Source organism: Syngnathus leptorhynchus, chromosome 13 (genome assembly GCF_054491065.1).
Source record: "Syngnathus leptorhynchus isolate UIUO chromosome 13, UIUO_Slep, whole genome shotgun sequence".
NCBI lineage: Eukaryota > Metazoa > Chordata > Actinopteri > Syngnathiformes > Syngnathidae > Syngnathus > Syngnathus leptorhynchus.
Window position 1 is genome coordinate 6,381,291 of NC_141207.1, and position 27,545 is coordinate 6,408,835.

General features: G+C 45.1%; 1 protein-coding gene across 3 annotated transcripts; it reads right to left on the reverse strand.

Annotated features, from left to right (window-relative positions):
* Nucleotides 1-7,509: 7,509 nt before the first annotated feature.
* zbtb7a (zinc finger and BTB domain containing 7a) lies at nucleotides 7,510-27,017 on the reverse strand. Of its 3 annotated transcripts, XM_085927772.1 has the most exons (5): nucleotides 26,769-27,017; nucleotides 24,939-25,143; nucleotides 16,852-17,406; nucleotides 15,032-15,903; nucleotides 7,510-13,657 (listed from the first exon to the last, which is right to left on the reverse strand). In XM_085927772.1, exons 3-5 carry the CDS (start codon nucleotides 17,326-17,328, stop codon nucleotides 13,249-13,251), a joined length of 1,758 nt encoding a protein of 585 aa, XP_085783898.1. In that variant the 5' UTR covers nucleotides 17,329-17,406; nucleotides 24,939-25,143; nucleotides 26,769-27,017; the 3' UTR covers nucleotides 7,510-13,248. The 3 variants fall into 3 exon arrangements, with proteins under 3 accessions (XP_085783898.1, XP_085783897.1, XP_085783899.1); XM_085927771.1 differs by lacking the exon at nucleotides 24,939-25,143; XM_085927773.1 differs by lacking the exons at nucleotides 24,939-25,143; nucleotides 26,769-27,017 and adding an exon at nucleotides 17,640-24,902.
* Between the last annotated feature and the right edge of the window lie 528 nt (nucleotides 27,018-27,545).

Genomic DNA, 27,545 nt, shown 5'->3' on the forward strand with positions numbered 1-27,545 from the left:
CGATTAAAAGCTCAATAGGGAGCAACTCTGTGATCCTGCGTCGTGCTTTTCTATATATGTAATTAACAACAGATGCGCTAAGCAAATTAGCATACGTTTGGCAGGCTAGTCATATATTTGTGCATATTGATGAAATATTTATGGATGTAAAATATTTTCAATTAGGGCCACATCAGAAGTAGCAGCGGTGTGTAAAGATGGCGTGCAAATGGTTTCATTCGCTACGCTTTGTGTTTGTTTTCTCTTAATTATGTGCGCCGCTCATATGAAATCCAATAAAACACCAAGACCTTTTAAAGTAACCATGAGAGGATTTTCTACCAATTAGTGCACATTATGTAACAAGTTCTACTAAGTAAACAATCGGTTTTCAAGTGACCCCCAAATATACACATTTTCTAATCATTAATCTTGCCCTATTTTGTACAAAATACATCTCAATAAAAAAATTACAAAAAAATTGACATTGGAGTAAGTCCTCTTAGCACTAGTTGGCGCTATACTCCGGGAGTTTGGCACATTAATCATTTGAAAAAAGGTGTTTTTTCACTTTTTTATCATTGTGTTAAATGAAATTTTATATATTAAAAGTACTAGAGGAATAAGTACTCCGTATCAAACAGTACTGAAGTTGAACATCCCTAGAAGTAACACATACTTCTGTTTTTACTACTTATGGTGCACGTTTTGTGCAAAAAAAAAAGTGTGTTTTCTACTTATTGTTGTGTACTTTTGCACAAAATCTCACAATTTAAACAAATTCCTACCAAATAAACACTTTGCGAGTTCCCACAAGGTGCCAGTTGTTAATACCACTGCCTTTTGTCATATAAACTTTTCCTACAAAGCTTGTTATTGTCTGATTTCTGCCGGCTGCGTCTGGCACTAGCTTCCTGCCTTCATGTTCCACACGTTTGAAGCGGCCAAGCCACATCGCCGGCTCTCATCTCACACAAGGATAAACACGGCACGTAGGCAACGGCCCACAAAAAGGCACAGTGAAGGCAAACGGCTCACCTCGTTCCACTCCGAGCCCCTCGCAGCGTGTAATAGTAGAGGCTTAAAAAAAAAAAAAAAAAAAAAGGCCTCAAGTGGGGGAAGGGCAAAAGGCATGCAGGTTTGTGATCAGACTAGCGGAAAGGAGAAAAAAAAAACTAGGTCAAGAGTTTGAAACGTCACTCCACAGTGGATGCAATTTTTTTTTATTAGTGTGCCACTACACGTGTATTTATTTACAGGGAGGGAAGATGTGATTGATGACCCTTCCACTGGAAGCTGTCGGCCAGTAGGAGTTGGAGACTGGAGGTAGAGAAGCGGATGGATTGATAGTGTTGGCTCGATGCCCGCGCTCCAAGTCTATCTGTGTTGAAGGGGAGGGGACTGATGGTGGTGGGGGGATCTATCTGTTGTGCTCATGATAAACCAAGCCTTACCCGCCCCTGCTCCCCCCCACCCCCCCCCCTTCATGGCAACAAAACAGTCCAACTCAGGGTGTGTTTCCACAACAACAGATGAGTAATAACTGTGATGTTTTTCCTTTTGTGTTTTTGGTTAAAGTGATGTCAAAGTGATACCAGGCCGCTGTGACCTACAAAATCAATTGGAAATAGTGTAATGTGCATGCCAGGCCAGTAGGTGGCGATACTGCACATGTATACTGAATTATTGATCATGTATTGTCTCTATAGTTTAGTACGATTCAGATTGTTTCAGCTTAATCAAACTGCTCTGCACGAAATCCTGCGATATAAATAAAAAAATATCGACTAATTAGATCAAAAAAACAGATTCAAGCAGTAACCAATAAATGTCATTTTTCCACTTCTAATTATTCTTTTTTTCAAGTAATCCTTCCAAATGAGTCCATTCATTTTCTGTCATTGGGATGTAGGTGGGGGACACCCTGAACTGCTTGCCAGCCAATCACAGGGCACAGAGATGGACCAACCATCCGCACTCGCACTCACACCTAAGAGCAATTTGGAGTGGCATGTTTTTTGGGATGTGTGAGGGAACCGGAGCTCTGGAGAAAACCCACGCGAACACGGGGAGAACATGCAAACTCCACACAGGGAGGGTCACAGGTGGAATCGAACCCGGACCCTCCTAACTGTGAGGCGGACGTGCTACCCAAATGAGTCAGTGTTCCATAAAGTATGATATATTTGTTCATTCACCCTCCTTTCTATTTTTTCCTCATTTATTTTCATATATACGGCCTAGAACTTCTTCGGGGACAAATATTTTCAACACGTTAAGGTACGGGTACTCTCCCACAGAGTTCCGTTATCCCCTGGAAGCAAAACAGCTCGGCTTGTTTGTGGAAAAAGCGAGGACGCCGTATCTCGTCCCATTCAAGTATTCAAAACAAAGTCAGGCCGCCATGGCAAACGGGGCGGGGGGAAATGCACGGTTCTCTCCCCGCCTTATCCACGCTGCAATTCCCACTGAGCCGCACAGTGAGAAAGAAAATGAGTTTGAGAGATTGTCCCTGACATTAATCCGCCGCAAACGCTGCACTTCCACACAGGACGCGGCGCACACTGGCAAAGACAAAGCAAATCAACAATCTATTTAGCGAGGGAAAAAGTGCATCAACAATCTCTGTGGCTTCTGTCTGCTCTCATCTGACAATTGCTTTCGCATGGCTCCCTTTTTTCCTCTGAGCTCATTTGAAGAGATACCCGCAACCGCCTTGACTTTTACTACTGCCAGCTTTGATTCTCATTAAAATTCTATCTTCATTCATAATAATAACAATACCTCCTAAAATTGGTGAAATTTAAAAGCAATTTCAGTATATCTGTTTTTGTAGAAAAATTTGTAGAGAACTCTGTTTTCAAATATTTTACTGGGGACATTACATTATGCCATTATTGATTTATAGAAACCAGTCAAGGGGCCTCAGAGTCCATTGTTCTTGACACTATTAACATAATCAATAAAAGGTTGCAATTGGTTGAGACTTGAGAGATTATGCCACGCATTTTCAACGATTGAACGATTCTACAATGAGTATAATAAAAAGTTTAGGATTAAAATGTTGATTTATTTAGCTAGTTAGTTGTGTAGCTAATTTACAAATTGAACAATCGTACTTAACAGAATAGGTTGAAAAATACAGATGACACACTACAGCCCTAAAAGTCTTTTTTTTTTTTAATAATAATTATATAGTACTCAATCAACTTTAAAAAGAAATCCTTTTCAGTATTTTGTAAAAGGAGTCAATTGATCCAAAAGAAGTCCTCCCACAAAATTAATACAATAATCAATACAGGGTTGCTCCCGAGGTAAAACGGAACAAACTGCAAGCGTCTGAAAATAGTGCTGTGCTCTTGTGTGCACGATAACAATCAGATCAGAAGCACAATTGACTCTTAATCAATTGAAGTGGGCATGTCATGTCAGGGCTGCCTGGGAGCAGAGGGCGCTTGGGTGGTGTGCGTGTGTGTGTGTGTGTGTGTGTGTGTGTGTGTGTGTGTGTGTGTGTGTTGGATAGATGGATAGATGCGAGGCCTAGTGGGGGAGGGCGAGCAAGCAGAGATTGTTGGTGTCGTGGGAGCAGCGCAACAACAACAATAACAGCAGTGTTGCGTGTGTGCCTGCGTGAGTGTGTATGAATGACACAGGCAGTGTGTTGGAGTGGAAGTGGGTCGCGTTATTACGACTCCCACTGTAGTGGTGGAAAGACTTTACTTACACAATGAAGTTTTTTTTTTTTTTTAGGTCAGTTTAAAATCATTTTTGGGGACTTTTTATTCAAGAATGTTATCAGTATTGAACAGCTTATATTGAAGTGAAACGCAATTCAGTTGTATTTAACTGGAATAGATTTCCAAGTTGAATTGAGCTATATTTAAGCACATTGAGCATAATTCCACATTAATAATAAAACCCAAGTTTGGTTTTTTGATGACTACTTTGACCGACGACAGTAATGTATTTGAATATATTGAATAGATGCTGCTGTTTTGGTTAGCAAGAGTTCAAAAGCGCTTTAATTTAAGTCTTGAATGTCCCCAGTGTTAACATTTCTGTCTACAAAGTCAGATAAATATGCGGACCAGTATTTTTGAGGCATCAGTGTGCGGGATAATAAATAAAGTGTCATTATCCACATGCCAAACTGATTAATGACATTGCATTCATTAGCCATGACTCAAGAGCAGTCAGTAGTTCTCTATTTTTTTTTGCTCAGATCACTGATCAAACATCATATTTTTTTGAAACTCGCTGATTGGTGATCAGCTCCAAAATTCTTACTTTAGAAGGACTTATGGAAGAGCTACAAGATCGATTATCTTTGTCTTGGAATTTTGTGACCCCTCCTGTATTCATATCTAATCAAAAAATAGTTTCGGACAAGAATCCTCCCTTTTTCTGTCGTTATTGTTGTTTTCCCCATTTTGTCTTCTTCTGGTGATTTTCCTCCTTTTTTTTCCCCCTCCCCCCTTCTTTGCAGATTAGAATTCATTAGCAATCAAAGAGCCTCCAGAGAGCGCCGGCTCTTAATTACCTTCTCATTTGCATTTTTGCATATTAATGACTGCAGGCTTCTTCCCCCCCCACCCCCCATTTTTTGCCGCAGTGGTTTAAAGGCACCTCAGTGCTCTTGTTCTCTGGGGATGAAGAGGAGGAGGAAGAGGAGGAAGAGATTGGCCGGAGGCTAGGCTGCAAGCCTGGACTCGGCCCACCAACAACTCCCTCCCCCCTCCCCACACACACACACACACACACACACACACACACACACACACACACACACACACACATGGCCCTTCCTGGAGGGAGCTGGACCAGTCGAGGATGGGGTTGGCTTGAGGCGTGCGGAATAGGTGGTGTAATGGAGGGGGAGATTTTTTTTTCGGGGTTAAAGTTCAATGTCCCTTATCAACATAAGAAAGAACACATGTCTTGCTCACTGCCTAATTATTGTCATATTGAGCCATTTAAGCACCTGATGTGAACAAAACAGAGCCCAAGAGAAAGTGCTAGTTTGGAGGGGGAATGCAAAAGCAGAGGGGATTCTTTATATCCCCCCGAGAAAGGTGTACGGCGCTGAAAATGAGGCTACTGTGTGTGCATATGTGTGTGTTTCTACATTATTGCCTCCGAGTGCTCACTGTGGGGGCAGTGAGAGGCTCATTTGGCTTAATGATGCCGCTCTGCCTGCATAGCAAGTGACGTGACGCACTTGAATGTAGGAACACTCAAAAAGAAGCCCCCCCTTCATGCTTTAGTTTGTTTGGAGTGAGCGTTGGACACGTGTTTTAAAAGGTAGATCACAAACATATAATAATTCATGAGCTGGAGCAGACCACACATCTGGACAACAGGTTCAAACGCCAGCTAATAAAATAGCTACTCTGGGCGTGTGTGAGTGTGTGTCTGTCTAGAGTCGTCACTTCCTGCCTCACAAGGATTGTCAGATGGCTGAAAAATGTTTTTTTTTTTTTTTAAAACATCATTACAATTTCAATCTTTACCTTAAAAGCCAAACATTTTGAGAATAGTCATAATTTTAAAAAAATAGTCAATGCTTTGAGAATAGTGGTGATGTGACGAGAACAAATATTAATTCCAAAAAAAGGTAATACATCAATTGATGAGTTAAAAAAAAAAAAATACAAGAAATATATAACAAGAATAAAGTCTACATGTTAGAGGAACTATGACATAAATAAATAAATAAATGAATAAACAAATAAATAAATAAATAAATAAAATCGCAGAGTACAATAAAATTGAAATATTACACAAAAGCGCTACAATCCTACCAAAGCAAACTGGTAATGTCATAATAAACTGTCATAAGAATGTTTTTATTTTTTATTTTAGCGGGTTGGATAATAGTGTGTGATTTCAACGTAATCCTGCAAACAAACAAACAGCTGTCAAAACAAAACCTCCTGCCGTTTTTGTTCTTGGCGAACGTAAAACAAAACAAAACAGCCAAACAAGTACTTTATTGTACCTTTCAGGGTGTGATTGCTTGCCACCAAAGGTGCCGTTTTTTGACCCGAGCTTTGAGTACACTAATGTGGTGTCATTAATGTCGCGGGAAGTGGTGCCTTGACTGACCATGTCAATTTGTATTTAGGTAACTTTTAGGAACTATTATGTAGGTGTTTCATTTTCTTTTCGGGAATATTACAATATATTAAAAGTACTTTGGTAACTATGCAGAAGTGGATGGATGAATGATTTGAGTATTTTTACCGAGTATTTCAGTAGATTTAACAATATTTATACCTACCGAGACAATTAAAAAATTGAGCGAACCACAGCTCGTATCGTCAAAAGTCTTATATAGTCTATATATGTTGAGTACAAAAATGACAACATAGCATAAAACAGTTCTTAGGTTCTCTTTACTGCTATTAGTGCAGCATTTTAAAATGTGTGTGTGTTTGTAAAACGTATGAGCTGTGAGGGTGGGGGTTAATGAGCTGCTCCGTGACCTCTGTCACCTGGCAGGATGGCCTGAGGGAGATGGTGCGAGACAAACAGGAAGTCGGGGTGACAACAAGGCCAGCCCGCTTTACAGCCTCTCTCCTGCAGAGTGGCCCAATGCCTACAAATGGACCTCCAAATAACACCAAAATATGCAACTTAATGGATTCCTTCATCTTCCATGAGGCAAACTCCAGAAAGGAGGCTCCAGCCAAACTAGAATCTCAAAACTATGAGGCTGAGATGGTAACTAGTTCCACTAGGTCCACCGTGCTGCTAACATGTGCTTAAGGATATGAAGCCTTGCCGTGATGGTACAAATGTTAGTTCAAGGCACAGGAGGCGGTGAAGAGCATGCAGCGTCCTAACGTTCTGAGATTGCTCCTCCCACTAAGGATCTAAACAGAAACAACACTGCCACCTGCCGGTGAAACTACACAGACACTGTCACGCTCCCATTTAGTGGTGGAATAATTTTGGAGGAACTTCAAATCAATGTAGGACTACTACGCATGTAGCGTCACAACATTCTGATTGCTCCTCCCTCTAAGTAGCTAAAGAGAAACAACACTGCCACCTGCCGGTCAGACTGCTTCCATTAGTGGTGGAATAGGACTACTATATGGAAAAAATAAATAAAATACTAAAATTATAATAAAATGTCAGAATATATGTAAATGTTTAACATTAAATGATGCAATATACATGTACAGTATTTGAAAGACAATTGAATAAAATTGCCTTTGCAAGGAAAACGATCAATTTTGATCAACAGGAGGGATGAAGATTTAAAATCGTGAGTTACCTGTTTTTGGTCATTCAGTCAATTCCAGACATTAATTTAACCAATAGTTGAGTTAAATTGCACTTACTTTAGGATTAATCTGAGGTAGGTGTGTGCTGACAACCATTTAATAAATTGGAATAGGGGAACATCATTAACTGTATGTAAATTTTCGTTGATATGCTGTGAGATGTAAACTCCGAGCTCTGGCTGAAAAAAACAAAACAAGATTAGTTGTGTCAAATCAATCAAACAAAACATCCATCATCAACCTTTGCAACCATTGTTTTTCTTTTTAATAGAAAGATTTGTATATTCTTTAAACCAGACAACCAGATGCCAGACATTTTAGGATATATTAAAAAAAAAAAAAAAAAAAGACAACATGGAATTACACGATTTTTGATGGTGTGGATGTAGTGGTCTCATATACATTTTTTTTCTCATAATCAGAAAGTGCAAATTCTCCCCAAAACAATTCACCTGCTTGAAGCTTCATAAACAAGTGGAGCGAACTAAAGAAACAAGAGTCACACAGAGCAAACAAAATACATGTGAAATCAATTAAAATATTCCAACTCATTTTTTTTTTCTATCCCCTTAATCATACGATTTTGATTCCGATATTGCATGGCCATATATTTTGTTGTCTGATGTGACTCTTGCGTTTACAATTTCAAATCTCCATGTTAGGAAATGTGACAGCTAATAGGCCACTTCAGAAACCTCACAAATATGCTCGAAATAAATAGCCTACTATCTCTATTAATCTCCCAGGTTATATTCTGATCAATATCTTTCTTCCCACGGGACTGCAATTACATTGCGCTGATTTGCAAAAATAAAAAGTGCTCAAGATGGATACCTGATCCAGCCTTGTACTGTACGCCGACCGGGGTTGGCGAACCTTATCCTAAAAACTGAGGTTGGGTTTGTTTTTAGGATTGCATCAAATGCTCTGGCCCACTCCCGTATTACACGTGACATTAAACACAGCTTTCAAATGAGTCTCCCGAAATGAGAACCAATCATGTTTCTCCTTTTAAAAAAAACAAAATAAAGCAAGCAAGCAAAGGGCATCCAATATGGCGTCCATCTTCCACCGAACAATTCAAGTGTAATTCTCACAACAGGAAGTGAAACAGCATCACCGAAGCCACACACACAAAAAAAAGGACATCATCGAAACACACAATGGCCTTTTATCGCAAAGTGCTAATGTTTACAATCGCAAAAGCTTGAGAGGAAGTGAAAAAAAAATATGAAAGAAGGGGAATCACAGTATGAAGTTATGGAATGTTTGCTGCATGACGCAGGGCTCCACTACCTGGTGCTACTCTTCAAAACTGAAACTCAAAGAGATGTTTCCCTCCCAACAAGTTATGAAATTAACATCAGACTTTTTGCAATGAGCCCAGCCTTGCAATTTTTGTCGGCTAATTAGCGAGGCAACATGACGAGCGTGGTATGAGACACGAACATAGACAGCCAATGCATAGCAGTGTTTTGTTTCCACCTGAGAAGTACTTGCAAAAAAGAGGCAAAAAGGAGACCCGCAACATTCCGCATCTTCTGGACGTCTTTTTTTTTTTTTTTTTTTTGGCCACACCTTCCCAAAAGTTTACGTGCTACCCTGACCCTGAAAACATTACGACTTAACCCCCTAACCCCCCCCCCCCCCCCCCACCCGTAATGGCTCTGCCTCCAACATGTACATGCCGAGAACCAGGAGGTACAAATGGTCCACGTTAGGCTCATCTTTCGTTAAGACTGGTGTTTAGCCCTCTCTCGCTTTTTTTTTTTTTTTCCCGGAGCTCAGGTAAGTGCCACACTTGCATTCCAAGGTAGACGGGGGAAAAACTCCAATATCAATCATCTACGAAAGCACAATAACAAAGCAAAAGAGCCGCCGCCGCCCCTGAGCCGGTCCCTCCTGGTGTCTGCCGCCACAAAGCTCCATAACAGTCACCCCCATCTCGCTTTCAAAAAAAAAAAAAAACAATCTTTATTGTGGTTGTTGGTCTTGTTTTATGGCTTAATCAGATATATTCAGCAAAAAAGTCTTTGATAAAGAGAAAACGACAAAAAAACAGACGTCAAGGTCCATTTGGAAAAAACACTCGAGAATCAGAAAGGTTGGGGTAGAGATACATTGGCTGCAGAACTCTTCAGTTTTGAACAAGGTTAAGAATAAAAACAATAAATTAATTCAAGTAAAGCTTAAATAGCCGCACAATTTGCATCAGCTCGTAGCGTTTGGTCTGAAAGCACGGGGCGGAGAAAAACAAAAAACAAAAACGAGTTTGGTCAAACAGGGCCCACCCACGTAAGGCTCACCTGGTGGGAGCGAGCCGGAGCTCCACATTGCAAAAAATCGCACAGTCAGCACAATCACAGAGCGATGGAACAAATAAAGTCTTATCATTGATTCATTATTCATCAGTTGGACTGAAAATCCATCAATCTCATCTATGTGTCCCATATCTTTGCACACCGGCCCAAATATTTCGAATGAGGCTAAAATTCGGACCCTTCCACAAAGGGGAACCGTGCAAGTTGGATTCAAACCCAACAATTTGATTGGTACATCTTAAAATATCTTTACTCTCCTTTGGTATTAGTCAACGTATATTATATATAGACTATACAAGATCACTTCTATAGGACAGGACCGACCCAGGTCCCCCCCATGTGGCCTTTCTGAAGTCGTCTCTCACCAGCAGGACAAGAACATTGACAATTAGTGCAAACGTTTGCGCTACGCTCATCTGAAGCACCAAATTTTGGTGCTATCAGGCTTGAAATCCCAAACAAGACACTGGTTTACTGCCACCTTTCTGGCACTGAAGGCCTAATAGACTCCGCCCACATCCAACATTAACACACTCAGGACCTGATTCATTCATTTGACGGTTTTAGCGCCCAAACCAAAGTGTACTAGAATTTGTCTGAACTCGGTTCAAACCTGACAAATGAAAACCGATTTCAATTCGGATTAAAATGGATTTAGGAACGTCCGAGACGAGAAGAAATATAAAGGTCCAAAGTTACACAGGTTTAGATGGCTCAAAGGTTATTAAGGAACAAAACTGGTTTAGGGTTCCTACTCAAGACAATATACAGACATCAGCTTGCTTTTTGTTTTGTTTGTTGTTTTACGAGATTGGGGACTAACTCAAAAGTACACTCCCAAGACCCGGACAGCCGCCGACAATGACCAGCGAGGGTAAACCGAGATTTATGCAAATGTGCGCCAAGAGAGCTGTGAAGTAAACAAGCGACTGTCCGATGAGGTGTTTTACAACATTGGGGGCCCGTTATGGTCGCACGCTTCGGAGGGAAGCTGGGGAACAGATGGGGCAACGTTTGTTTACACAAGCTTGTCCCCCAGACCTTCCAGAAGAAAATGCATACTCACACACACTCACACACACACACACACACACACACACACACACACCGCTCTCCGTCTACTTAAGAGATTTCGACAGCTCGCTAACAGCTAACTTCAAGTGCAATCAGTTACATTTTGAGACATCCTTTTATCGAGTTTTTTTTTTTTTCCTGGAGCATTACTTTTTTTTTGTTTGGCAGCTTGTTGTTAAATGTGAAAACAAAACAAAGAAAGAAGGGCTTTTTTATTTACCACCGCCGTGAGACGAAAAGGGCCAATCTCGTTTGCAACTTGCTTTTTTCTCTCTCTCTCTCTCTCTCTCTCTCTCTCTCTCTTGAAGTACCCGTTTTGTTAACAAAAGTGCCCTTGTGTTGTAACAAAGTGCTTTCGGAACCTGCCTTGTTCTGATTAAGGTGCAATTAAAGACAGGGAGAGGCTTTACAGCAGAGATGATCTTGTATCGGGCCGGGGATGGGCATAAAATGGATCTGCCAAAAATGGAGTGTACTGTTGAATCAGGCTCAACTAGTTTGTGGTCGAAAGATGAAAAAAAACATGACGTCAGCTACGGGAACTCGAGCACCGTTGACAACAAAGCGTTCCGAAGATTCAGATTCCCCCATCCGATTAAAAAAAAAAAAAAAAAAAATTAACAAAATAATTGTGTTCCATTGTCAAGAAAAGAAAAAATAAATCAATCAATTTGTCTTTGGCTTGTTTCCACCGAGCAGTCCAATTTTTCAACACTCTTGTGCAAGCAAAGAAAGTTCGCTTTGTACAGTGGAACTCAGACAATTGTTGGCGTTCACCTGCGTGACCTCACGGGCGATGGAAACCGTACCGCCGTGCAGTGAGGCGGACTGCTCGGTGGAAACGTGACTTTTAGCAGAGCCGGCCGGGGGAGTGCGCTGAGGCTGACAGCTCAAGGTGCATGTTTGAACAGGCTGGGGCTGACTCACACACTGGTGATGTGGCCAGAGGGACCCTTGCTGCCACACACACACACACACACACACACACACATGCATGCACCCACGGTAACACCAGGCTCGATTATAATAATCATGTCCCTTAAGGGCATTAGAGGTCCACGGAGGGGAGGGGAAAGGGGGGGGCGAGAGAGGCGTGATCCGATCCCCCACCCTCCTCCGCCTGCATGGAAACGTGGCTGAGCTGGGGGAGATTATTTTTTTGGAATGCATCAGACACGGCGAGATCCGCCTCCCTTTCCTCTTTCCTCCCCGTGAAGCAGCTGCAGCTGCATTTCTGTTTGGCCTTCCTAACACGGGGCAGGTATTTATACCGTTCTCGAAATGGTCCAGGTTGTGAAAAGAAAAATATTTCAACAGAAAAAAAAAAAAAATCTTTCAATATACCTCGACCTTTCTATTGGATGTCTTTCGTTAAATTATACAAAGAGAGAAAAAAAAAAAAGGTGCTCATCTTTTCTCTTCATCAGTCTCATTTGGTCTCCCTGTTTGTTCCTTAAACCTGCGCCTTGTCATACAAGGACACGCTGCACAAAGCAAAGCATAAGCAATCATTTCAATCATTTTCAGGCAGGATCTATCAAGTGTTTCGATTTTCCCCTCGCTCAGGTGACGGCCATGCTCAACAAACATTCACACGGTTTGTTTGCCGACGCTGTGAGAAATACCACGTCCGCCCCCCCCCGCCGCCAGGAAAAGCCACTTAACAGGGGATGTCATTATCGGTCCATGCTGTATATACACGTATACATTATTATAAAGTGTCAAGTACCCGGTCAACTAATACAAATAAAATTAAGACAGGAAAACTTAAATTGCAGAGGTCGGAGGGCAGTGGTAGCGTTTTAAAAACAGCCAGCCTCGTACTCCCTTCGTTCTGCAACCTGGAGCCCCCACCAATGTGGATTTGACTCGTTCTAAGACATCGATTCTCCCGACGCATTTTTCTTATCGAGTAAGTAACACTTCAATCAAACCCCTTGTCTATGACTCTTTCTGGAGCATTTGGAGAGCGAGCGAGAGAGCAAGCGAGTGAGCATGTTGCATCACAAGTGTGGTGAGTTTTCCTTGCATATGCCATATTATGGCAACGTTGTTTCTATGGTAACTGTACATCTCTAAACCTGCAAAAGAATAAAAAAAAAAAAAAAAAGAAGCTGTTTTCTCTGGGAAAGATTTGTCCTCGCTTCACCCGTACGGCAGTCGGAAGGAGCTCAGACACCTTTGCTCAGAGCTCACCCGATAATAAAAACCTAAAATCAACTGCATAGTTTCTTAGTGTCCTTTATACATGACGCCAATGTATAAAACCCCCGATTATTATTATTGATAAGAAAAAAATGGCCCAGAAAGTGGACACGTCGCGGGTGTGTGATTTGAAGCGTTGGTTGCTCTTTAAACCGACTCAAGTGCTTTCAAGTCTACTTTGTTTTTCCCAAAGTAAAAGGAGAAAAAGAAATGTTAAGATTCAAACTTTTGTGACACCCTGATTTGGTTGAATAGAGCCATAGTTAGCTTTTATATATCTATATATCCTTTTGAAGTCTGTCTTTTTCCTCCCGTGTGGAGCAGAGTGACGTTGTGATGGTGTCCGTCCGTCCGTCTATTTCTTATGGGGTTTTGTCTCAGGGTGTTGCCCCCCCTGCGAGCTGTGGGCTGTGGGCCCCCTCCACCTCAGACTTGAGAGCTTCCGAGAGCTGCCGTCCCTTGATGATGTGAGGCTCCAGGCCAGTGTCTGAGCCGGGGCTCATCAGACCCACGGGGGCATCCAGGAGCCCGGGTTCTCGCATCCGAGGCTTTCGTCCCCGGCGGGACGGGATGCCGTTGCAGCCGTCTTTCTTGAGGTGGCGGTGCAGGTGGTCTGAGCGTACAAAAGTCTTGAAGCAGCTGGAGCACTGGTAGGGACGCAGGCCGGTGTGAACGCGCATATGGTTCTTCAGGTCGTAGTTGTGAGCAAAGGCGGCCCCGCATTGCGTACAGAGGTAAGGCTTCTCTCCCGTATGCTTCCGCATGTGAACCTTGAGCTTGTCTTGCCTGAAGGGAGGGAGGGAGGGAAGGAGGGAGCACAAAAGGGCATCAGAATAAACACCAATGAAGAAGCATCAAAACAGAGATTCCTACAAGGTCAGCTAAATACACTGCAAATGCTTTTATTTTCTGTTTCATGGCCAAACATTTGGCTCACCACCAGTTGACCCCCCTCCCACTGTAAGGTCAACCAGGTCGCCTGAGACGAAACCATAAAGTTTGCATCTTTATCTGCACGACTGTATCCTGACAATAAAGCTCAACGTTCACCGTGGCATATTTTTATGGTTCCAACTTTTTCTGGGAGCAAAGCAACAGTCCATTGACTGGGCAGAACTAAATCCCCCTGCAAACCTAAAATTTACTATGCAGCTTCTTAACATCACATGATTTCGTTGTGAATTGTTGTCTTAAATGATACAGTTGAGGAGGTCACATGCCAGTTTGGACTGAACTTTATCAGGACACCTTCAACTTGGCTCTTGCCCTTCCCTCCCCCCTATTTGACAACATAAGCAATTTAAATGGATTAACTCTCACACTAAACAAGGAGCCAATCATTTGCGCCAACCGTACCCTAAATGAACACACACACACGTTAACACCGCCACTGACAGGGCTGAATTATCTTAAGGACAGCAGTGATTTATTACCTAGTGTGCGGCACTCCTAACCCCGATCAAACAGGATTAAGATTACAAATAGCCCACTTCCCACTGCCGGTCCAATTTAACCAGGAGGGCAATTCGGTTCACGCCGATCTCCGCCGCGTCCCAAAACTTGTTAGGTATTTGAGGCCCGCTTGCATCTATTCCAAGCACGAGTGCTCTGATTAATTACAGAAGGGATTTCAAAGAAAAGACGGGCTTCCTCGATACAGGGAAATCAGTCAAAGTGTCACGCTAAACTCTGCTCGCATTTATCCGAGCGGCGCAAGTCAGGTTTCATGATGGGAGGTAAAGCAGCGACAAAAGAGAGAGTGGAGTGGGGGTGGTGGTGGAATAACTACTCCGCTGTGGGCAATTCGGGCAACGAGATCAAAAGTTCAAATGGCTGCATTGAAGCACACAATCCAGGGCTTGCAACCCCCCCTTCTGTATCAGAACTTTATAGCGGGCCTCCACCTAGATAACAGTCACAGCCTTCTTTTATAGGACCCCTGCGCTACGAGTCGAGGACTTTGCTTTGCAGAGCATCTCAATAAAAGCCACTTTTATCACCATGTTGGAGCTGATGCTAAGCGATGCAAAAATAAACACTGCCTTAGCCCCTTAACGCAAAGCCCAAGCCTCCGACTCTGCAGACGCATACCACTCGCCGGGTTGCCAAAAGTGTCTGTGACACGTGACACGGTGCGCTGGCTTCATTAATTGGGCTTACCTGGTAAAGCGCACTTTGCAGATGGTGCACTCATAAGGTTTCTCCCCCGTGTGTGTTCGGATGTGGCGGGGAAGCTTGCCGGCTCCTTGGATGACCTTGGAGCATATGGGACACTTCTGAAAGGCCTTCGAGCGCATCTTCCTCTCGCCGCCTCCGCCCCTCTCGCCGACCCCTCTCCCCCCTCCGCCCACTCTGTCGTGACCGGAGTTGCTTCTTGACAACCAGAGCGGCGTACCGCTCGACGTCACGCCGGCTGAAGCCGTGTCCTCGAGCTGAGTGCTGTTAAAGTAATTGTAGTAAAATTCCATATCGGGGTCGTCCCCGTCGCCCGGATCCTCCCCGGCCGCCCCGCGCTGCTTCTGCCTCTCGATGGAGTCCATCATCTGCTGCAAGAGGGCGCTGGCCGAGCCCCTTTCCCTCGCCATCAGCTGTAGGGCGCTATCTTCCGTCTCCGGGGCCTCGAGCCCCGGCCGCGCCTCGGGCGGGAGGTAGAAGTGCCCGTTCTGGGAGGGAGGGCAGTAAAATGACCCGAGGCTTATTCCGTTGCCCTGCACCGTTTCCCCGTCCTCGTCGTCCTCTTCCTCGTCCTCTTCCTCTTCCGGCTCGTGGATGGGGGCCTGAGCCAAAGCCAGGGCCAGGGGTGAGTAGTACTCACCGGGGCCACCGGGAGCTCCGTTGCTGGGGGTCCCGCCGTTGCCGTGCTTAAAGTGCAGGTGCGTGGGCAGGTCCCTGAGCTCTGGCGTGCTGCAGCTGCTGCCCCAGTGCGCCCCTCTCTGGAAGTACTCCAGAAACTCCCGGGCCAGCACCTGGTTTCCCTGCTCGCCTCCTCCTCTGCCCCTCTCCTCATCCTCATTTCTTTGCTCACTACCCGCCTGGAGAAGCAAGAAGACAGATTTAAGTAACACTACATGTACAGTTGACAATTAGGTTACCAGAGGAAAAAAAAGGAGAAACAGAAAAAAATTCACTCCCACCCCCAAAAATTATAATTGATTGTATTAATAGCTTAAACCAGTCTGTACTGTTCCACACACATGGACATTGGTCTGACACTCAATAGTCGACTGTCTCGTTATCTGGAAGCATCTTACAAAATGGTGGTTTCTACAAAGGTGTTCCTGTTGCAAGTCGTGAACTGAACTGACCTCAGTTAATTTGACGAAAATCTTGCCCTATATGATTGCAAGTGAAGTGTGATCATTCTGCGATAACATTGAGACAGGAGCCAATCGCACGTCGCTACTCTCGATGATGATTGTGATATTATGCTTGAAAACACACACACACGCTCACACAGCGTGCTGTTCCTCCGCACAAGCAATTGGCTGAGCGTGAGTAAGCGTTGAACTAACCCCAAGGCCGTGGGTGTGCGTTTGGTATGGTGAGAGCCACTGATAATGGTGAGCGTGACGGGGGCTGACTACATACTTAATAAAGAGGGGGGGGGAGTCACGAGGACCAGACACCTTCGTGGCAAACGGTTATTCAGGTTTAACAACACACACATACAATGCATATATTATACACTGTATTGCCTAACTCAAATTATCCTGGCATGAGTGATAGGTTTGATTTATTATTACTCTTCTTTGGAATCGATGACTAATTTTAATTGGACTCCTGCCAGCCAAGGTAAAAATACAATGGAGGATGCTTCTTACCAATACAACATTTCATCGAAGTAACATTAGCTTAAGGCATATCAAAGGCGATTCTTGAAGACTATTTAATTCCATTGGAAATTTCATTACCTGACCCCTGAGCAACTGTATAAATAAAAAGGTGAAATGTAATGTGCAGTGGGCAGAATGGTGTCATACCGGCGGGGAGAGCACTTTGGTGTCCAGCAGGTGTGTGCAGACATCTTGAACGGGCGGGATTTCCAGGAGGCGTGCGGCGGCGAGGATGTCGGCCACGCTGCTGTGGCTGACGGTCAGCGTGGCCGTGTAGGCAAAGTCCAGCAGCGCTCCGAGCGCCTCGGCCGCCACAAAGTCGATGTTGTAGACGTTGCGTTGGTCGGCGGCCGCTCCCGATGTGAACAACTTGTGGAAGTAGGAGCTGCAGGACGCCAGGACGGAGCGGTGCGCTGGGAACTCCCGCTCTTGCGTGATCAGCAGAACGTCGCAGAGCAACCCGCTCAGCCGCTGCTTGTTGAGGCTGCCCAGGATGTCGGCGCTGTGCTCGGGGAAGGGGATCCCCACGGGGCCCTCTTCGGCCTCCCCGGCGACTCCTCGGCCTCCGCCGCCCGACGTTCCCCTGAGCCGCCTTCCTCCCCTCCCGCCGGCTCCGGACGACATCTTCCACCAGCCTGCCGCCGAGCCGCCTAGCACAGGCCCCACCCGTGTATCCGTCCTGCCGTCCGTCTCTCTGCCTGTCTGAGGAAGGGGAATGACAGAAAACAGACACATGAACACAGGAAGCTTCAAAACAAAAGTGATCAAAACAAATATGTTGATCATATTCTTGGCATCATGGAAGCAAAAGAAAAATGAAATACATTTATGACAATCATGAAAGCCGCCTTTATAGAACTGCTTAGCAAAGCCAACTCAATCAAATCTTTACTTCACTTAAATGAGAATATAAAGACAATTGTAAAACTCCATACCAGAAAGCTATGGTATCAGCCAGAATCAAAGCCAAATCTCAGTCAGAACTGTCAAGAGAAACCTTCATGTGCATTTCTGGTTGAACTAATGGAGCAATGGAGTGTGCGTGTAAATCTTTACTCCCCCCCCTCTAAAAAAAAAAAAAAAGATCAAAAACTCATGGCATCATAAACATGTCACAAAAGGCCCCACCCTCAATAAGTTGAGTATTTTTTCAGTTCCTTTCATGTATTCATCTGCACGTTTACTTCAAAGCAAACTGCAAAAAAAGGTATGCATGTAAAAGTCCAGCTAAAACAGAATAAAGACATTCTGTAGATATATTGTCATGTTCTAAGTTGAAAATACTTATAATTGAGTGTGTCCCACCCCTCCAAGTCAAAATGCACAAAAGTTGCTTTTAGCTTCAAAGGTCAAACAAAATGCAGGCGCTCAAACCACAATCATGCTAGATAATGTGAACTTTTACAAAAGGCACATCTCAAAATGTTGTTCATGCATTTGATCACATTCAGTGAAGTATTTGCCCTCATTGGATTCATACTTGTGCTACAGACTCTACTTCCTGTTATGCGTGCAGGTGGCGGTCTCGGTGTCTCCTTGTAAACACCTACGCACACATTTGTGTGTGTGTGTGTGTGTGTGTGTGTGTGTGTGTGTGTGTGTGTGTGTGTGTGCGTGCACTAGAGCAAGAGGTCGTGAAGGACAGATAGGGAGAGGGCAGAGGGGATCAAAATGCATGCTGGGAGCCGGGCTGTCGGCCGGGAGCCGGCGAAAAGAGCGAGGGAGGCGGAAGGAGGAAATAAATAAAGAGGGGGCTCTCCCCTTAAAAAAAAAAAGATAGCAGGACAAAATGAGAAAGGGGGCTGCCACGGCGGACCCTGCATGTGGAAAAACTCCACGAGGAAGAGGACACGCAACAAGCTGCAAGGGAACAGTATTAAAAGGGAGGTTGTCAATCCGGTCTGAGCTGGTTACCCCACCCAGCTCTGTGTGCCAAGTTTCAGGAATGGCTGTCCCCTTGCTCACGTGCGGGGGGGGGGGAGATTAAAATGATCGACTGAAGCCCGCGCAGTGGGAGGAGGAGGGAGGGGGGGGGGCTTTCGTTGGGGCACAACGAGCCATCCTCGATTCCTGTATCAACACACTAGCAAGCACGCACAGAAAACGCGGTGCCATCAATAATGCACACGCGCAAACACGTATCGTACATCCACCGCCCACCCTCCCTTCTCCATCTGCCAGGGAGAGGCAGCAGGGGGTGAGACGGGGGCCGCTCGGACTCTATATACGACTGTGCGGCAGATTCGCTCGGATGAAACGCTGGCTCGCTGCAGGAACAACTCGCCAAACCTGGCCGACTCTCCTCCCTCACACCTGTTCACCTGCATTCACGTTCCCCTCCTGCCATTGTTCGACCAACTACGCCCATCCTTCAAAGTCGAGGGGGGAGGGGGGCAAGGAGCAAAGAGCATGTCCTCATACTTAAAACAGTGGCGTGCTCATTACAGAAGCGGGGTCATAAGGTGAAATGACTGCTATCAAAATGAAACTGCAGCAGAAGCTCAAATAGGGAACAATGATCAAGCAGTTTGGAAATATTTTCCGTCTTATGAAGAAATAGAAGACAAAGAAATGATCACCGCTTACAACCTTTCAGACACGCAATATGATTTGAAGTATTTTTTTAAACATTCTTAAGTGAGTGAAATGAACTGCTGCACCAAGGCACATCAGGGTTTGTTCTTTCATGTCCTCATTCCAGGTAAGCTGGAAGCTATCCTAGCTAACTTTGGGTAAACGGTGAGCTACGCTGAACTCGGTTGCCAAGATGTCTGAGAGGACACCCGCAAATTGTATTAGAGGAGGCTTCATCTGAATACGCAGAGGACGACAGGGGGGGGGGAGGACAAAGACGAAAAAGAGACGATGGCGAGAGTGAAAAAGAGAGCGAGACCACATGGCCTCCGGTCACGTCCTCTGGCGCTGGAAAGTGATCTCCGTGAAGCCCGTCCAGACCCTGACTTGAAGCACCTGCACTAGACCGAGCTTTGGCTGCGAGCTTGTGTACACGTTATCCTCGGCGCATACAGGAGCTGACCCCGGGTTGCGGCTTTGCGGGGGTAAAGACGCTGAGCTGAGATAAAACACACACATGCACGCGCACACAAACACACACACACACTAGAAGTGAGAGCCAAAGAAGCACAGAGGGATTCCTCTACATGCCGGAGCCACCTGTCCCCAGATGACTGTACGTGGACTGAGAACCGCACCACAACCAACCTGATCCCGTCACCTCCTTCCCTATGACTAATTCATGCTTTCGGGCCAAGCAGCCCAAAGCCAGGTAACAAAGTAGGTGTGTGTCTATAGCTACGCTTCCAGGGAAGGGCTCATTCTTTCGTCCAATTTGAGAAACCGCCGCTGGAACTCCTCGGCTTCACCCTTGCAATAACGCGACAGTTACTTGTGTGTTTTGCTTATTTGTCACATGGCCATTTTTTTTTTTTTTTCCGCGTATTCGATCTGCTGTGAAACACAGATGAAAGATATTCACCGCTGTGAAGTCAAGAAGTCTATCTTTGGCTAACAAATAGCATTCATTCCTACAAATAAGCAGATAAAATGTTAAGCTCGAGAGCAGCTGACGTGTTTGAGATAGATATCCAGGATTTTTATGGAAATGATCCCAAGATTTTAGCAAACATGAGGCACTGTATCATTCGAGACAAGTTGTAACTAGTTTCTTGAGTGTGCTTTTGTGACGTTTCTAAGAATTACTGTTTAATGACTGCATTTGTTTCACATAGCTTTTGGGATGTGCGGTTTCCCATTTCATGCGGTATTTACTTTGTGTAAAGTGGCCTTTGATTTCAAGAAAGGCGCTAGAGATTATTATCATTATTTTTTTTTTTATCAATTTAACTACAGCCAGGCCAAAATTGATTTTTTTAGAGGGGTGATGCCAGTTTTTAGCAGAATTATTATCATTATTTTTTTTTACAGATTAATTGGCCGATTGATTGAAAAATGTATAAAGCAAAAAATAGCTCCCAAAGCTATGACTTTACATTAACTTGCAATGGTCATCTAAATATTGCTTGTTAAAAAAAGTTTTTCTTTGTTTTGAATGTGTCCAAAGAATGACCTTATCTCCAATTTTCATTCGATATATTCAAGGATACAAGGTATGAATTTAGTATGCGGAATAATAAGAGCAGTTTTACTGCGCAACTGTCGGAAATTGTTAGAGGACATAACGGCAAAAATAATCAGCCAACATCAGTCATTTGGACAATTATATTGCCGATGTTTAATCGGACGGCTGATTAATCATTCGGTCGGGCCTTAATCGAAATGCTGGTATTGTGAAGTGTGAAGTTCAACAACTGACACTCCGTTCTCCCGCGATGATGTCATCACATTACCTGATAGTACGATGCCCTATCCGTGTGGAAAAGCACATGGTTGCTCTTTCTCGCAGCAATTTTGCGGGATCTCTGTTAAAAGACGCTGTTTTCGACTTTGATCACACCAGAAGCTGGTGCTGATCAAGCGAATAAGCAGATTGGTTCCATGTAAAAGGCACGAGGTGATAAAATGCCACACGGCTCTGAGATTTGGAGGACACAATGGCTTATGAATGCCAGCTTTGGCAAGGAAATTACTCACAAAGATCAATTTTCTCAAGCAAGGTCTTAAGTTGTCACTAGAGAACAGACATCAAGTCAAACTTTTTTATCTCTCTTCAAATGAACTGATAAAACATTCCAAGGAAGCAGACAGGGCGAGGGGATCACCTGCTTCAACTCAACAAGGGGCATAGTACAAGATACTCGGAATGGGGAGGGGGGTGCGAGAGAGCAATTTCTAGGAAAAGCAGATTTTGAAAAAGCACCACAGTAGCGAAGTGACTCGCAGTTGCCAGGAGACTCGTGGAAGGAAACGTGATGGGTCTTATTGGAAGACGAGCAGGAAGAGGGCGGCCGGCTGATAAAAAATAAAAAAAACCCACGTTGCGAAAGTCGCGCCGAGGCTCGGGGCGTTCGCTTGTAAGGAAGTTCTTGCGAACACACGGAAAGTGAGTGAAGAGGCGGTGGGCGAGGCCGGTTTATTAAACTCACAAACGCTCAGAACTGCAAAGAGTCTTGGAATCCGGCTCAGATGTCAATGATAAACTCGCATCTCGTTGGTTTAGCTGGTAAAACCGGCTTGGATGAGAGGAAAGCTCAACGCCCACAGGTTCACAGGAAAGATTCATTTGAGTAAGCAGGTTGGGGGGTTATTAAGTTATTTTTGCCCTTATGCAAACCCAGGTGCAGTCTAACACTCCATGGGAGTTCAGACAACAATATTGAAGTGAAGGAAAATTGAGTTCAAGGTAATGTAATGACTCATTTGAAACATTCCAATAAGATCAAGATGAAATCAGTCGCTGATTGGAGTGTAACCTCCATGGTCGAAAGTCACCGGCGTTCTAATTTTACCAAGAAATTTCCGGTAAAACACGCCTCGAAAGTGAAACCCAAACTGTCACTATACGTTATGTTACGCAAGACTTGAGGATATCTCATGATGAGCATGTAAAGGATCGAATCTGTTTTTTTTTTTTTGTGATGCCACCGCAACTACAAAAGCAGAAATGGAATAAAATAAGAAATGATTTGACTGTTTGGTACAAACTAAGTCACTATTGATTAATTTCAGCAGTATCTACAAATCTTCATTAGGTGCTAGCGTTTCTCTGCAAACTATCTTTTGATTCTCTGTTATGTGGCTGTCAGTCAGTCGGTTTGACGTGACATCATTCATTTCTTTCGTCACTCGTTTGACAATTAAGATCGTATTCAAAAAAGAAATCAATAACAATGAACAACAAATAACAAATGTGCAATTTACTGTCTTAACTCTAGTGGAGTTCAAATGGATTTGATGAAATTTCAGATGTTACATAAATCACATCACTTTTTCACATCTTATCTAAGGTAAGAGCTTGAATCAATTAATTCATCCCAATTACTATGGGAAAACTTTGTCATCCTCTCTAACCGCCAGAGGCACTGCTTTAGGCACTGGATGATCCTCACTCATCATTTTCAAACGACAACTTGTAAGTCAAGCAACATCAATGAACGGATTGTGTTCAAGGGTCCACGATGCCGCTGCATTGATTAACGCGCATCAAAACCACAAATTGGTCACACAACTTCATCGAACGCTCTTTTTTTTTTTTGCGTGGCTGACTATTAAAAGTCTCCAAATGCGACGTGCTCACAAACCGAGAAGGGTGACCAAAACCTAACACATGGCTTCAGACGGTACACGAGAATGAGCCAGTGAGGCTGCACGCAGACCAAACGGAAAGGACTTGTTCCTGCAGGCCTCTAACAGACATGTAACAGAAGCCGCTGTGTAATCAGATGACCGGTCTCGGCTTGCTCAACTCCTGTGTCCCCCCGCTTTGTGAGCCTCCCTCTTCGGCCGTTATGTTTGCTCCATCTCAGCAGCAAGGGCATCACCTCACTTCCCCCTCTCTCTCTCTCTCTCTCTCTCTCTCTTTCTCTTTCTCCTCCTGGACTTCCGCTAAGGGCGCCCCGCCCGTCCGTCCGTCCTCTTGTGACGTGCCAACCTCCAACGCAACCCAGCCATCTCCTCTCCTAAATCAACATCAACAGTGTCACATTGGTCACATGCCGCCGTCCTGACCACTCTGCTCTGTTTAATTAAAAGGCGGCTGTGGTCTATGCGCTAGTTATTTTAGCAATATCCAAATAGGCAGTGGGCGTGTGACGAGAGCCTTTAATGAATGCATGTTTTTTTCGTCATGCCATGAGCATTTAAAAAAAAAAAAAGTCTTCAACCCCCAGCCTGGAAAAACATCCCGAGCGTCTCTCGCTCGCCCTAATTTGATCAGGTTGCATTGCCCTCTCCATAATAAATGTCCCAGAAGAGAACAGAAGAAGCCCCTTGACTGCCCCTAGAACACGAGGACAACAACAGGGAAACAACAGAGAGGGGTCTGTGCGGTTACGAGCCGAGCAGCTGACCAGGGGAACCAAACACAAGGGAAGAAGTGAGACTGCAGTGAGGGGGGAAAGGGGCTGCTGAAGCCATTCGATTATGACTTAGCATGAATTTTACACGCGGCAGGAAAGAAATGACTCAGCTTGGTATGAAGCTTAGAAAAAAAAAAAAAACAAGAGGACTCCGCCATGTATCATGCATTTGCAGGGTTGCCTCGAAATGACAACATTTGGAATTCAAACAAAACTTTTGCTAGCTGGCAATCTAATCATAAAATATTATTGATTTGACATTATTTTCTAGCGCTTGTAAGTTAAGGGCAAAATGGAAAAAAAAATGGATCTGCACCGAGTTAACAAGCTTGATTGGCGAAGGTCCTTTTCACACTACCTAAGCTCCCGCCTTCTGTCGAAAATGCAGAGAACGGGGGAGACCAAGTCCAACTAGTAATTTCATGCCTTTTAAAATTGCATATTGTAACTATAACAGTGGGTCCTTGGTTTGAGCGTCCCAACATACAATTTTTTGAGGTTACGAACAGTCCGTGGCGGCGTAAAAATCCGCGGTTCTGAGACACCAGACGGCACGCCATTTTTCATTTGAATGTTTTACATCCAAGTTTTCCTCAAGACAAATATTGACTGTAATGATCACAGCACTTTGTTGTGTTTGCCCGTTAGTGTTAGTTAGGGTTAAGGTTAGGATACATTACGGCCCATTCCGAAAATTTGGGTTATGTTGCCGCCTTAGGGAACATTTGGTGTTCTCCAGCCTCGTTATTTTGAAAAGAAATCGTCACATCAGTCGCTAACGCCGTCATGCATCTAATTATACAATTACGAGTTGCCTTCCGTTGTTGCGGAAATATCCCGCCTACGTTGGGTTGTGCATGAACGGCGAAAGCAGCCGTATCTTTCACTACAGCTTGACGCGTCAGCTTTGCGGGCTCTAGTTTGAATCCAACTTTTGCGGCTTTAGTATGACTTTAAACATTGCCAGTCCCGCATATAAAGATTTAAAGATGGCCACAATGGATTATTCTGCAATGCACTGTACACCATCATTCATTCACAAGTTTGAAATTGACATTAGAGGAGATGAGTTAGATTACAGTCCAAAAAAAAAAAAAAAAAAAAAAGAGTCAAAGTTTCAAAGTGCCACGGCGACATGAGGGGAAAACCTGTCTTCTCAGTCAGCCGGAAGCTGCTCGTTTCGGGCTATAGCGGTAGAGGCACAAACATACAGGAATATCAAACTGTATTCAGCCTCACCGCCAAATTGATGGGTGGTGTCTTGGACCAGCCCACAGCCACTGAAGTCCCCTGCAATTCCCTTGGAATCTATTGTTGGTAACACCGACGCACACACATGCGTGCGTGTGTGCACACTTACGTACTCAACACATATGGCGTCCTAGTTTAACCTCTTGGTGGGATTTGCTTGAGCCAACTATGCCCGTGTGGTCCAAAGCGGCACCTTGAGAAGCAGCATAAAAGAATAGAATCAGTACAAATCATAATGGCGCTATCTGTGGTACGCCCTGACATTGAGACCTGGCTGATTTAAAAATAAAAAGTCCTTGCCGCTTCCTTCTGAGAAGCATACCGCATCGCTTCCAAGCAATTGGGCGTCTACGAGTACCCTCTCGGTGTCCACAAACGAAAATACAACAACAGAACGGGTCCAACGAGTACGTCTAGCCTTGCTCCCACGTGAGGCACGAATCACAAGTGAAGCAGGTGAGCTTAGAGCAAGATGCTAGTAAGCTTTTGTTTCGATGGTTCGGAGAGTCCCTAACACTTCCAGTCCCTGACTACAAATGTGCAACTCCCTTCAGTGTTCCTCACTTCCAATATCAGAGAACACCATAAGAAGATCTCTTCAAAGAAATAAAAGCTGCATGAGAACAGAAGCAGCGGAGCACACTGACCCATTTGCCTTCCCTTACTTGGTGTGCAAGTGGGTCAAGAACTCTGAACTCCTTCACTGGCAACATGATGTGAGTTCCATCCCTCCTGCCTGACTCACTTCTCAAGACAATGTGTGTGTGAATGTGTGTGTGTGTTTTCGCTGTGCTTACCAAATAGGAGGTAAGTGTCCCCCCCCTGCTCTGCCTCCCCTGGCTGTGGGCAAGCTCTGCTGCCTGCGTCTCTGGGCAGGGCTCGAGCTTTACCAGACAGGAAACTTGCGAGTGGCCCTTGTCATATAGGCAAGCCCTTGCCTGATCTCACACAAACAGACCCCCCCACCCTCTCCTCCTCCCTTTCCCCTCCAGCAACCATCATTACCCCACCCCCCCTCTATTTTCAGCCCACAACTGGGATATCTGCATGGGCTTCCCTTATTGGGCCGAGAGCCGCTCGCACGCCGCACCTCCTCGCCGGGATAGGCTGGCGGCTGCTCTCTTTCCTGGATTGCCACGGGCAAGGAACTCTGGGAGACGGAGTTCTGGCATCCCGCTTGATCTGTTTTGGAGATCTGGCACGGGACTACGAGACCCAGCTCCCTCGGCCCTCGACCGCCCCCCCACCCTCTCTCCCAGCCTGTTTTAACGCAACCACTCCGGGGGCTGAATTATACACTGGAGTGTGTTGCTAGCGGGCTGCCAGGTATTCAAGTCGAGGCATCAAAAACAAAAACAAAAAGAATACACACAATCAAATCAAATTGAGCATCAGTCTCTGCCATCCACTTATGGCGACATGACATTTGTCACACACCTCAAACTCCTGACCTAAATAACAACAAGAGGAGCATGCTGTCCATGGCGCTGTCACAAAAAGTTGCTTTTGACTTGATTATTAATTCATAACAGTTCCCGCTCGCTCGCCGCCCCCCTCCCGTAAGTGCTTCCACCTGCCTGAAAAGTGGCAACAGTAAACTTTTAAGATTCTCCAGCAGTACGAGGGGAAGTGCAGCAGTGTCAAAAAGAGGAACCTTGACAGGCGACCCACCTCTCAGGGCACCCCCCCCCCCTCCTCCTCCCCTCCACGACCTCCTCCCTCATTCCTCCCACTCTCCTCCGCTGGCCCTGCTCCCCCCCTCTGCTTGACAGGCCCAGGGCAGCCAGCGAGGGGATGGCAGGCTGTCTTTTAGCTCACCTGCGATGGCCGTGGTGCTGCTTGTTGTAGGATTAGCGCAGCCCTCCGCTCTCCTCCACTCCGGAGCGCTTTCTCTCTCTCTCTCTCTCTCTCTCTCTGTGGCTCTCTCTCCCTTCTCCCAGCCTCTGTCACTGTTGTGCAGGCTTAAAGCCCCCGTATGCGCTAACCAAGCAGCAGCAGATCAACTCAATTCCCTTCCTGGTTTCTGGAGGGCAAAGAGGTCCCTCCCTTTCTCTCTCTCCTCCTCACTCGACCTCGCTCTTAAAGAAACAGCCTCCATCTTCTCAACAATCCCCCCCCTCCCTCCTCACCCCGCCCGCCGTCAAGTGGAAATTTCTCCCCGCGTGTCTGAAGTGGACACTTGATGTCATAAAGTCGATGAGACAAATGATTAACCCGTGCCCTTCCCCACGTCGTACTTTCACATCAGCCTATGGAGCTGTGGGTTGAGATCATGTGTGTGGTTTAAGGTTAAATAAGGCTGTCCTCCCTTTCTTAACCACGACTCGTCTCCTTCTCTATTGCAAGTTGCACCCACTCATCCCACTGCCTGAGGTCATGGCGTCCCACCCCAAAAGCAAGCCTTGGCAGATTCCAGTACATAATAGGGTGGCGGGGGTGGGGGGATGCCAGCGAGCCCCTTCACATTCCCCGACTTGGCCCTGGTTGAAGTTCATAATACCTGCCAAGCTCCAACAGGTGAGCTGTCAAGGGAAGACATTATGTTCCCTGTGTCCAAATGCGCAAAGCACGTGATGTTGCGCCACTTCTCTGCCG

What these genes read in the sequence shown, in the direction of transcription:
- zbtb7a (XM_085927771.1), bottom strand. Translation starts at nt 17,328, where the DNA reads ATGTCGTCCGGAGCCGGCGGGAGGGGAGGAAGGCGGCTCAGGGGAACG. An exon ending in CCAAAGTGCTCTCCCCGCCG is followed by an intron (nt 15,904 to 16,851) that starts GTATGACACCAT and finishes TTGCTTCTCCAG; the next exon opens with GCGGGTAGTGAGCAAAGAAA. An exon ending in TGCAAAGTGCGCTTTACCAG is followed by an intron (nt 13,658 to 15,031) that starts GTAAGCCCAATT and finishes CCCTCCCTTCAG; the next exon opens with GCAAGACAAGCTCAAGGTTC.